Consider the following 12250-nt stretch of genomic DNA (forward strand, 5'->3'; position numbering starts at 1 on the left):
CATGTAAACATATATATGTATACATATATAAATGTATACATATATACATACATACATACACACATATACACATTTATACATAAACACACATTATTATACACTGGAAGGATCCTCCATCCATTTTCTACTGCTTGTCCCTTTCGGGGTGAGTATGTAAAGGCTCACAAACAGAAACAAATGGAAGGTTTTACAGGAAATCAAGTGACAACTGCAATGGAGTGTTTACATTTTATTTTTTTATTGAAACAGTATGAACAAACAAAAAAACACCGCAATTAAATAAAAGGCTTGAAACAAAACACGATGGCACAAATGAACCTGGTATTACGGCAAGGCAGGGAGGGAGGAAAAACAAAAACACGTCGTTGCAAACCTTTGCTGTGTCTTAAAGCCTATTCATTAACGATCATTACATCACTCATTTAGTGCACATTACGCAAGTTGGTAAGGCAAGCGAAGCCAAGCCGAGACTTTAATTATTTGTACACCCTTGCACGCACACTGATGAAGTAACAAAGCAGGGCATTATTAGCGCCTGTGCATTTGAACTAAGTGCCACGGCCAAATCTGGTAAGGAACTCACAACACAGAATTTGTAGCAGACTTAACATTAAAGTTACTTTTTTAAGTGACGTACACGGTGATGATACACTTGAACATCCAGCTCCAATCGACCAGAAGAAAACCAGTGTCAGTGGCACAAACCCTTCTGCTAAATTTCACAGATATGTATTAGGTTTTTAGATGTCAGTGTTAAATTAGTCAGAATGTCACAAGGGCACCTTTTCTTTTATGTTACCACACACTCGACAGTGCGACATTTTGATGTTCCGGCCACTTCTACACAAGGTGCGTCAGTGAAAATAAGGAAAATAATAGCAAACAGCCGCTAATGTTAGCTTTACGCTACGTGACGTCGTCTAACGTAGTCTTTTTATACATCGTGTGGAATTTATAACCATCATTGCTGTTCTTGTGTAACTAGAGTGTGTTTAATTTCCTCTGCCGCTCATGAAAACTATTGTTAGTTTGTTAGCTAGCAAGATTACGCGTCAACACATGTCAAGGAAGTACAGGTGGGGAAAATGATGAATTCTCCAATGCATTAAGATTGGAACGTGTATTCTGAATCGATTATTTAAGTGTGTTTAAGTAATAGAGACAGTTTTAAAAATTCCAACCTAGCGCAGACACACACAGGGACGGGAAAAAGAAAAGACAAGCTAGGCTAGCCGTGGCGCTACGCTAGCTTGAATGTGAAGTCGTGAAACAAGAGAAGATTAAAGCTGCAAGCAGCGATTGACGGGACCGACTTTGAGGGCTAATAAAATCCAAACCGGAGCAGTAATTAAAACTCTTTCATCAACTTTTAATCAGAAGGGTTCAATCTCTCTCCTGTGCTAATTTGAAGCCGACACGACAAACGCGCTCAGAGGAGATAATGTTTGAAAAAAGGTGACTGTTTTTACTCAACTTTAGTTTTGAAGGGGGAATTGCAAACTTCCTGTTGATTTCTCCTGGGGGTTGTCACGGTATGAAATCTAGGTCTAAGTGAGACCTACATAGAGATTTTTGTTTCATGTCATGACACTCCTACTGGGAGTTAGAGGCAGTTGTGTCTGTGTTTTCTTCCTAGGGGGTGCTAGAGCGCAATTTTGCGTTTTTTTTTTTTTTTTTTTGATTAGATCGCAATTTTCGCCAGTCCTGATGTGTGTGTCTAATTTGGTGAGTTTTGAAGCATGTTAAGGGGGTCAAATTACAGCTCAAATAGGCGGCGGTATAATAATAAAACGCTAGAAATTCAATAGGGTCCTCTGTCCCAAAGGGACTCGGTCCCTAAATACATGTTTTGTACACTTTAACAAAAGTTTAACTACAGTATGTTACAACAGAGTAGTAACCAGCTCAGAAGAGGAAATTAGTAAGTATATTAATAAGTCGGGAGAGAGAATAATATCATTTAGTGTGGCAACACTGTCAGCCATGGATATGAATGGGTACATAGGGGGCAGATATAGTGGGGAGGTTTATTTATTTTAGCACTTAGCAGGCAATTCTCATGTATCTATTATTACACATAAATATCTATGCTGTGCGCACTCACATCCAAAAGCGGAAATGAGGCAATACTGCATACGTCATTTGCCATAGGAGGAGCCTTTTATACGTATTAATAATTAGGTATAATACATTTACAATAAATAATAATAATAGTAATAATAATAATAATAGGTTGTAAAATAGTAATAAAATATACATTATTAATCGATTTACAATCAAATCGTAACCCCTGAATCGTAATCGAATCATGAGGTGCCCAAAGATTCCCACCTCTAGAAGAAAGCACACAAAAGTAGCATGCAAACTAACAAATACAATACAAACAATACAGAAACCACATTTCCTTACTTCTGTTACAAGAATTTAGTTTTTTTTTCTCTCCAATTTAAGTCATAAAATAGTTGCTGCCCGCCTCAAAAATACTGCACTCCTTGTATTTTTTTTTTTTTTTACCTTACTTTCCATATGCTCCACTTTTGGATGAAACAAACGCAAATATGAACCTGTGATTGACGTTTCACTTTTGTTAGCATTTTTTTCAGTTCAACAGTTTCTTTGCTGTTTTGAATCCCAATGGAAACAAAATGGTGCTGTGCCATCATACTACAGTATATCATCCTCTGTGAACCCAGGAAGCGGCCTGCTGGCTTCCTTTGTTTAAAGTACTACAGTGTCTAGGAAAATCTAACTATCACTTTAAGCCCTTAAAATATCTCGTATCCAATCCGGAATATTTTTTTAGAATAATCCCTCCAGGGGGCGTTCATGAAGTAAATGAGCCGAGCAACGAGTACTCCTCTTGTCTGACATACATACATACATACATTAGACATACCGTATTTTTCGGACTATAAGTCGCAGTTTTTTTCATAGTTTGGCCGGGCTCCAGTGCGACTTATATATGTTTTTTTCCTTTTTTATTATGCATTTTCGGCAGGTGCGACTTATACTCCGGTGCGACTTATAATCCGAAAAATACGGTACTTGCATACAGTACAGTACATACAAACACACATACTAGCCTCCCGTGCCTTCTTTTTTGGCAACAGTCCAGAGTCCGGGTTAGAATAATTAACTTCCGGTGTCACGATGATTTTTTTTTTTTTTTAATGATTGATAATGACGTCACAGTTCAGTAGTTCAGAATTTCCAGAACTTTGACAACTTCTGCTGCTTTGCCGGCTTCTTGTTCTTGTTCTTCTTCAAGGCCTGTGGGATAGAAAAAGAAAGAGATAGTCATGGGTGAAGATTGGAACGGTCATTATTATCATAAAAGCAGTTAGGTGTGTTAGTGGTTACTAGTGTGCGGTTACCATAATGACCGCAATATATAATATTTTTAGGGTAGTGAAGTGAATTATATTTATATAGCGCTTTTCTCTATGACTCAAAGCGCTTTACATTGTGAAACCCAATATCTGAGTTACATTTTTTTAAACCAGAGTGGGTGGCATTGGGAGCAGGTGGGTAAAGTGTCTTACCCAAGGACAAAACAGCAGTGACTAAGATGGCAGAAGCGGGGATCGAACCTGGAACCCTCTAGCCACTCTACCAACCGAGCTATACCGGGTAGTCCTGGTACAACTTTTTCCACTTCTGATACGATATCAGAAAGAATCATACATGCGTTTATTATTTTGTAGTGTGCAATATTAGAAAAAGGTTGATCAATAACTGACTCGACGGCTGCTTAGGCTGCCATATTTTTTTATTTTTTTGTTTTACTTTATTTGAATTGGGCCAATGAGAGAAGGCAGCCTGGTACTGCCCAAGTGTTGATGACTTGAGTACTTGGACTGAAAAGTGCCTCAAGTATTTTGGACAAAATGCCACCCTCGGCATTTTGGCGTTGCCAGGGAAATTGTCGAATCAGGGCCACCCGGCCCTATGGGCAGAAAACGCTCTGTGCGGACACTGCAAATGATTTGCTACTTGCCCAGATTTCTAACTGTATTTCTAGAAAAGTCCCTAGTTTTAAGGGCTTTATTTTAAGTCAATGACTTTACATCCATCCATCCATCCATCTTCTTCCGCTTAACCGAGGTCGGGTCGCGGGGGCAGCAGCCTAAGCAGGGAAACCCAGACTTTCCTCTCCCCAGCCACTTCGTCCAGCTCTTCCCGGGGGATCCCGAGGCGTTCCCAGGCCAGCCGGGAGACATAGTCTTCCCAACGTGTCCTGGGTCTTCCCCATGGCCTCCTACCGGTTGGACGTGCCCTAAACACCTCCCTAGGGAGGCGTTCGGGTGGCATCCTGACCAGATGCCCGAACCACCTCATCTGGCTCCTCTCGATGTGGAGGAACAGCGGCTTTACTTTGAGCTCCCCCCGGATGGCAGAGCTTCTCACCCTATCTCTAAGAGAGAGCCCTGCCACCCGGCGGAGGAAACTCATTTCGGCCGCTTGTACCCGTGATCTTGTTCTTTCGGTCATAACCCAAAGCTCATGACCATAGGTGAGGATGGGAACGTAGATCGACCGGTAAATTGAGAGCTCTGCCTTCCGGCTCAGCTCCTTCTTCACCACAACGGATCGATACAGCGTCCGCATTACTGAAGACGCCGCACCGATCCGCCTGTCGATCTCACGATCCACTCTTCTCTCACTCGTGAACAAGACTCCTAGGTGCTTGAACTCCTCCACTTGGGGCAGGGTCTCCTCCCCAACCCGGAGATGGTATTCCACCCTTTTCCGGGCGAGAACCATGCACTCGGACTTGGAGGTGCTGATTCTCATCCCAGTCGCTTCACACTCGGCTGTGAACCGATCCAGTGAGAGCTGAAGATCCTGGCCAGATGAAGCCATTAGGACCACATCATCTGCAAAAAGCAGAGACCTAATCCTGCAGCCACCAAACTGGATCCCCTCAACGCCTTGACTGCGCCTAGAAATTCTGTCCATAAAAGTTATGAACAGAATCGGTGACAAAGGGCAGCCTTGGCGGAGTCCAACCCTCACTGGAAACGTGTCCGACTTACTGCCGGCAATGCGGACCAAGCTCTGACACTGATCATACAGGGAGCGGACCGCCACAATCAGACAGTCCGATACCCCAAACTCTCTGAGCACTCCCCACAGGACTTCCCGAGGGACACGATCGACTATACATCATCATCTTAATTTCAATATGAATAATTATATTGTGTCTATTCTAGTTTAAGTATCTTGAATTTGAGAAAAATAATTGTTCAAATAAGATATTTTGGTTTTCTCCACATAGATAATCTTGTTTAAAGATTCTGCAACCCCCTCAGGGTGCTTAATTTAAGAATTGTAAATTGAATAATGCTTGTTTTCAGAATAAAATAATGATTTCTAGCTTGAAAGCTCTGCTAAATTCTAGATATAAAAATGTTAATTTAGGATGTTTTATCAAGTAAAATTAACTACTTGCATGTACAGATAATTTCACCCAGTTTTTAGTTTTTTTTCGCGTCCGATACTATTTCCGCAGGAATCATATATACGTTATTTATTTTGTAGTATGGGATGTTACAAAAGGTTTGATCAAGTGATATTAGTCATACGGATAACAACGATTGGGTTGGTTGAAGTTACTGGTTGTTAAGAGTATTACAATACGTTAGGTATGAAAAAAACTAACCTATTTATTATCAACTGTCTGGAATGGACTTATGCTGTCTTGAAGTTGAAGTGGGGTGGTAATAGTGTTTTGGCAACACATTGTGGCCACAATAATCCATCAAGTCAAACTCATGATGCAGTAACATGAATGATGCGGACACGTTTGTTACCAAATACTTTCTAATACGCTTCTGCCTCATAGACTTTGTATTAGGGATGTCCGATAATGGCTTTTTGCCGATATCCGATATTCCGATATTGTCCAACTCTTTAATTACCGATACCGATATCAACCGATACCGATATCAACCGATACCGATATCAACTGATGTATACAGTCGTGGAATTAACACATTATTATGCCTAATTTGGACAACCAGGTATGGTGAAGATAAGGTACTTTAAAAAAAAATTTATAAAATAAAATAAGATAAATAAATTAAAAACATTTTCTTGAATAAAAAAGAAAGTAAAACAATATAAAAACAGTTACATAGAAACTAGTAATTAATGAAAATTAGTAAAATTAACTGTTAAAGGTTAGTACTATTAGTGGACCAGCAGCACGCACAATCATGTGTGCTTATGGACTGTATCCCTTGCAGACTGTATTGATATATATTGATATATAATGTAGGAACCAGAATATTAATAACAGAAAGAAACAACCCTTTTGTGTGAATGCGTGTGAATGAGTGTAAATGGGGAGGGAGGTTTTTTGGGTTGGTGCACTAATTGTAAGTGTATCTTGTGTTTTTTATGTTTATTTAATAAAAAAAACAAAATAAAAAAAAATAAAAAAACGATACCGATAATAAAAAAACTATACCGATAATTTCCGATATTACATTTTAACGCATTTATCGGCCTATAATATCGGCAGGCCGATATTATCGGACATCTCTACTTTGTATGTGTAGGTAATATGCAACTATTGATACTTATATAATAAGTATCAATATGATACTATATATATATTTATACATAGTATCAATATGATACTATATATATATATATATATATACATATATATATATATATATTTTATCATATGTTATACGCTTTATATTGACACATGTGGTGTTTTAGACTGCTATATTGTTCAATTACTTATGGCTGGCATGTGTGCTATTGTGTGCTTAGATTCTCAGTGTCTGTCCATTTTGGCACAAGTAAACGCTCTGCAGGACTGCTTGTATCGGCGCATATATATGGAAAATTTTACATGACATCATCCCATTTTTTTATTTTTATTTTTTGCTGATATCGGACCGATATCTGAAAATAATATTGGATCTGGACACCCCCAAATATTTTAGGCTTAGTTTAAATTCTCCAAAAAATAATTAATCTTGTATTTGGTGTTTATATAGAGATTTAGAGATGCAAGCTAACAGGTGGCACAAAACGACTTTTCCTTCAGTAAGTCGCATATTTTCTTCCCGTCACTTACACAAACCATCGAGCTGGACAAATGCACCCACCACAGGGGTCAGGACTTGAAAAAGAGGGGTCGTCTTTTATTCGGGGTTGTCTTATATTCAGGTCAGTACGGTATTCTTGTTATAAGGGAACATCAATAATTTCGCAGTGGTACCACAGCTTTCGTACGCTCCACTTTTCACATGATTCAGTTTTCATATACCGTATTTTTCGGACTATAAGTCGCAGTTTTTTTCATAGTTTGGCCGGGGGTGCGACTTATACTCAGGAGCGACTTATGTGTGAAATTATTAACACATTACCGTAAAATATAAAATAATATTATTTAGCTCATTCACGTAAGAGACTAGATGTATAAGATTTCATGGGATTTAGCGATTAGGAGTGACAGATTGTTTGGTAAACGTATAGCATGTTCTATATGTTATAGTTATTTGAATGACTCTTACCATAATATGTTACGTTAACATACCAGGCACGTTCTCAGTTGGTTATTTATGCCTCATACACTTATTCAGCCTGTTGTTCACTATTCTTTATTTATTTTAAATTGCCTTTCAAATGTTTATTCTTGGTGTTGGGTTTTATCAAATAAATTTCCCCAAAAAATGCGACTTATACTCCAGTGCGACTTATATATGTTTTTTTCCTTCTTTATTATGCAGTTTCGGCAGGTGCGACTTATACTCTGGTGCGACTTATACTCCGAAAAATACGGTACTCTCGATTTTTGATGCGGTCAATCATTGCGCATAACAAACGAGTGTGTATCATTCCTCTGAATCGTGTGCCAAAACAAAGTGTCCCGAAGTATTTGTATTGAGTACGACTGCAAAATAACCAAACAAAGCACTTTGATAGACAAAGTAAAAAACAACAACATTGAGTTTAAGAAATAACTCGTAGTTAAGTACGAAGAAGGCGTCCACGTCTCCTCCGTCGCCATCTTCGCAAAACAAGCGTCTTCATCAAAGTGGAAATTATGCTAAAAGTTCATCTGTGCATTCTATTTCTCGTTTTCTGCATGAAAATCTCATCTTTTCTCTATAAAATGTGTTTTATGTTCATAATTTTGAGTATCTGCACTAGGATAAATTGAATTTGCATCATTACTTATTGGTAAAAATTGCTTTGTTGTCCGTACGATTCAATTTTTATCGGACCCTTTGTAATGGATTACTACCGAGGTACCATTGTGTAATAATAGACATGTTATGCATATTGCTCAAAACCCTAAAACTTGCCACTTTTGAAGCCAAAGACTTAAGATTGTTTACACATGGCAGAAATAGACCAACAATTACAGGAAGAGTTATAATTCATTCCTAAAATGAAAAAGCCACTTGATGTTGTTTGGCGCCTTTGTGTTGCACCATAAGCTCTCCCATTGTTTGGTGCCGTTCAGGACAAACTGCGGGTCAATTCAAGCACTTGTACAAACAAGCACTTTAATTTGTAGAAAGTGGCTTTTTTGCTTTGTTCAGGATTGTTTTTTTATACAGTAACATCATTTTCAAATGTAATAAATTGTCAGACTGAATTATTGTTCTGCACATTATTGGGAAGGGTGTGGTTATGCTGTCAATGACCAGCCGAAATGATGGAATAGGGAAAATGACAGAAACTGTTACATTGTCTTTTTTCACTGGCTTTCTGTTCCTGGCAGACCTATGACACACACACACACATTCAAACATCATCAATGCAGCACACAAGTGTTTTGTATCAGACGATGGTGAAGTCACTCTCACGAGGAAAGTTGAAATATTTGAGCAGAAATGATGATCTAAGCCCTTCTGGGAAAGTGAGATCATCAAACTCGCTCCTTCGGGTCCAAGACATCTTAGCCTGTTGGGTTTCATCAAAGGATGACTCAGGAGCAAAAACCAAAGATCTTTTTTTTTTTTTTTTCGAACGGCGCTGTTCTCCAACCGTGTGTGAAATGACATCACAGGTAGCGTTCTGTTTACACAGGTGCCAATAAAGTTGTTTGGGCTCTTTTTAAATATTGGATTGTTTACATAATTGCAGATGCTGGAAAATGTTGTTGAGCAATGAGCTAATTTTAGTGTTTTGCAGATTTCAGTACAGAGGTCTGAGTGTACCGGGCCACAGCCGGATGTCTAATATTCGAGTTCTCCGGGTTTATACGTGCAAAACAACAGCTGGCACCGAACGACTTCTGCCCAAGCAAATCAGAGCTTTTTATTCCCCCGTCTATCACTCGAACACACCCAACCTCTCTCAATGTTTAGACAGGTTAGCTGAACTGATTCTTTTGACGAGACCACATTGTATAGTAACTTGTTGGTATGGACCAAATTCAATCTAGAAAATATCTGAATTTTTTGTTGTTACAGTTTGAACCAAGCCTAGAAATTCTATTTACAGTGGTCATTTATACGGGATATAGTTAAAGGCCTACTGAAACCCACTACTACCGACCACGCAGTCTGATAGTTTATATATCAATGATGAAATCTTAACATTGCAGGGGTTAGCTTACTAAAGTGCAATTTTAAATTTTGCGCGAACTATCCTGCTGAAAACGTCTCGGTATGATGACGCCTGCGCGTGACGTCACGGATTGTAGAGGACATTTTGGGACAGCATGGTGGCCAGCTATTAAGTCGTCTGTTTTCATCGCAAAATTCCACATTATTCTGGACATCTGTGTTGTTGAATCTTTTGCAATTTGTTCAATAAACAATGGAGACAGCAAAGAAGAAAGCTGTAGGTGGGAAGCGGTGTATTGCGGCCGGCTGCAGCAACAACACAAACACAGCCGGTGTTTCATTGTTTACATTCCCGAAAGATGACAGTCAAGCTTTACCATTGGCATGTGGAGAACTGGGACAACAGAGACTCTTACCAGGAGGACTTTGAGTTGAATGCGCAGACACGGTACCGTGAGTACGCATGCAGCTGCGGCTTCCAAACATTTGATCGCTTGCCCGTATGTGCATGTCACGTACGTAACTTTGGGGACTTTGGGGAAATATATGTGCTGTATGAACTTTGGGGAGGTGAACGGTACTTTGGGCTGTGGGATTGAGTGTGTTGTGCAGGTGTTTGAGTTGTATCGGCAGGTTATATGGACGGGAGGGGGGAGCTGTTTGTTATGCGGGATTAATTTGTGGCATATTAAATATAAGCCTGGTTGTGTTGTGGCTAATAGAGTATATATATGTCTTGTGTTTATTTACTGTTTTAGTCATTCCCAGCTGAATATCAGGTCCCACCCGCCTCTCACAGCATCTTCCCTATCTGAATCGCTCCCACTGCCCTCTAGTCCTTCACTCTCACTTTCCTCATCCACAAATCTTTCATCCTCGCTCAAATTAATGGGGAAATCGTCGCTTTCTCGGTCCGAATCGCTCTCGCTGCTGGTGGCCATGATTGTAAACAATGTGCAGATGTGAGGAGCTCCACAACCTGTGACGTCACGCTACTCGTCTGCTACTTCCAGTACAGGCAAGGCTTTTTTATCAGTGACCAAAAGTTGCGAACTTTATCGTCGATGTTCTCTACTAAATCCTTTCAGCAAAAATATGGCAATATCGCAAAATGATCAAGTATGACCTGCTATCCTTGTTTAAATAAGAAAATCGCATTTCAGTAGGCCTTTAACTTACATCTGGATAAACAAAATGGTACCAACTGAATATTGGAGACTTAAAAAACAGAGAGGCGGTTTTCAAACACATTTCAAACATTTGTTTGAAATGTGGGCGTATGTCTGTACAAAGTTACATCACCAACTACTGGTCTGGCATGCACATCGCAGCGTTTTTAGCAGGTCTGCATAATCATTACATTTTTGACAATGTTCAATAAGAGTAACAACTTCTGTTCATTACTTGCCGGACATAATTTTAAGTTGAGACAAAGTACTCACGAATATTTTCCCATCCTCCTCACAACAGCAACCACCACGGCGCCGACAATGATCACGGCCAACAAGGCACCAATCACGATGCCAACCACCTGACCAGAGCTCAGGCCTTCTACAGGACAGGAAAGTAAAATATTAGCATATCAAATAATTTATATGTTTGTGTTTGTATCAGTTTATTTCTCACCTGCTGCGTCGTCTTCTACAATCACTTCATCGCCCGTGTTGGCCTGGCTAGCTTCCGTCCACTGAGGGCTGACCACGGCAGGCTCAGTTGGCACATCGGTCTCCACAGCAGGGGGCTGAGTGGTAAGGGGCTCAGGTTCTGCAGTTGCAGCGGGAGCAGGGGTTTCGGTCTCAACCTCAGGGTCCTCCTCGCCGTTGGTTGTAACCTGAGGTGAAGGCGCCTCGGTCACGGTGTCTGTCACCACTTGTTCTTTGGCCGTTGGCGGCTCAGTCGTAGGGGGACCGGTGACCACTTCAAGATCCTTGCTGGCTTCCGTGGCCTGCGAGGTGACGTCTGCTACTGAGTCAGTTGCAAAAATGTCACGGTCTGTTGGGAGGGCGGTGGGACCTACAAGGGAACATTCAGACTCAGGTCACATGTATGCTGTGGGATGGATAGATGCATGGATGGATGGATGGATGATTGAGGGATGCGTGCATGGATGTATGAATAGATGGGTGGGTGAATGGCTGAATGGGTGCATGGTTGCATGGGTGGGTGGCTGGGTGGATGCATGGATGACTATACAGGTAAAAGCCAGTAAATTAGAATATTTTGAAAAACTTGATTTATTTCAGTAATTGCATTCAAAAGGTGTAACTTGTACATTATATTTATTCATTGCACACATACTGATGCATTCAAATGTTTATTTCATTTAATTTTGATGATTTGAAGTGGCAACAAATGAAAATCCAAAATTCCGTGTGTCACAAAATTAGAATATTACTTAAGGCTAATACAAAAAAGGGATTTTTAGAAATGTTGGCCAACTGAAAAGTATGAAAATGAAAAATATGAGCATGTACAATACTGAATACTTGGTTGGAGCTCCTTTTGCCTCAATTACTGCGTTAATGCGGCGTGGCATGGAGTCGATGAGTTTCTGGCACTGCTCAGGTGTTATGAGAGCCCAGGTTGCTCTGATAGTGGCCTTCAACTCTTCTGCGTTTTTGGGTCTGGCATTCTGCATCTTCCTTTTCACAATACCCCACAGATTTTCTATGGGGCTAAGGTCAGGGGAGTTGGCGGGCCAATTTAGA

The 12250-nt window shown here is 40.1% G+C and overlaps 1 protein-coding gene across 2 annotated transcripts in view; it reads right to left on the reverse strand.

Moving 5' to 3' along the window:
• Window positions 1-221: 221 nt before the first annotated feature.
• pdpn (podoplanin) overlaps window positions 222-12250 on the reverse strand; it is a 39309-nt gene continuing 27280 nt past the window's right edge. For both annotated transcript variants that reach the window (XM_061976012.1, XM_061976021.1), the window contains exons 2-4: window positions 11169-11555; window positions 10985-11093; window positions 222-3270 (exon numbers count right to left, since the gene is read on the reverse strand). In XM_061976012.1, the coding sequence (XP_061831996.1) occupies window positions 3264-3270; window positions 10985-11093; window positions 11169-11555 (503 nt within the window). In that variant the 3' untranslated portion in view covers window positions 222-3263. The remainder of the gene's footprint in view (window positions 3271-10984; window positions 11094-11168; window positions 11556-12250) is intronic.

The sequence above is a fragment of the Nerophis lumbriciformis genome, linkage group LG01, assembly GCF_033978685.3.
Source record: "Nerophis lumbriciformis linkage group LG01, RoL_Nlum_v2.1, whole genome shotgun sequence".
In the NCBI taxonomy this organism is placed as follows: Eukaryota; Metazoa; Chordata; class Actinopteri; order Syngnathiformes; family Syngnathidae; genus Nerophis; species Nerophis lumbriciformis.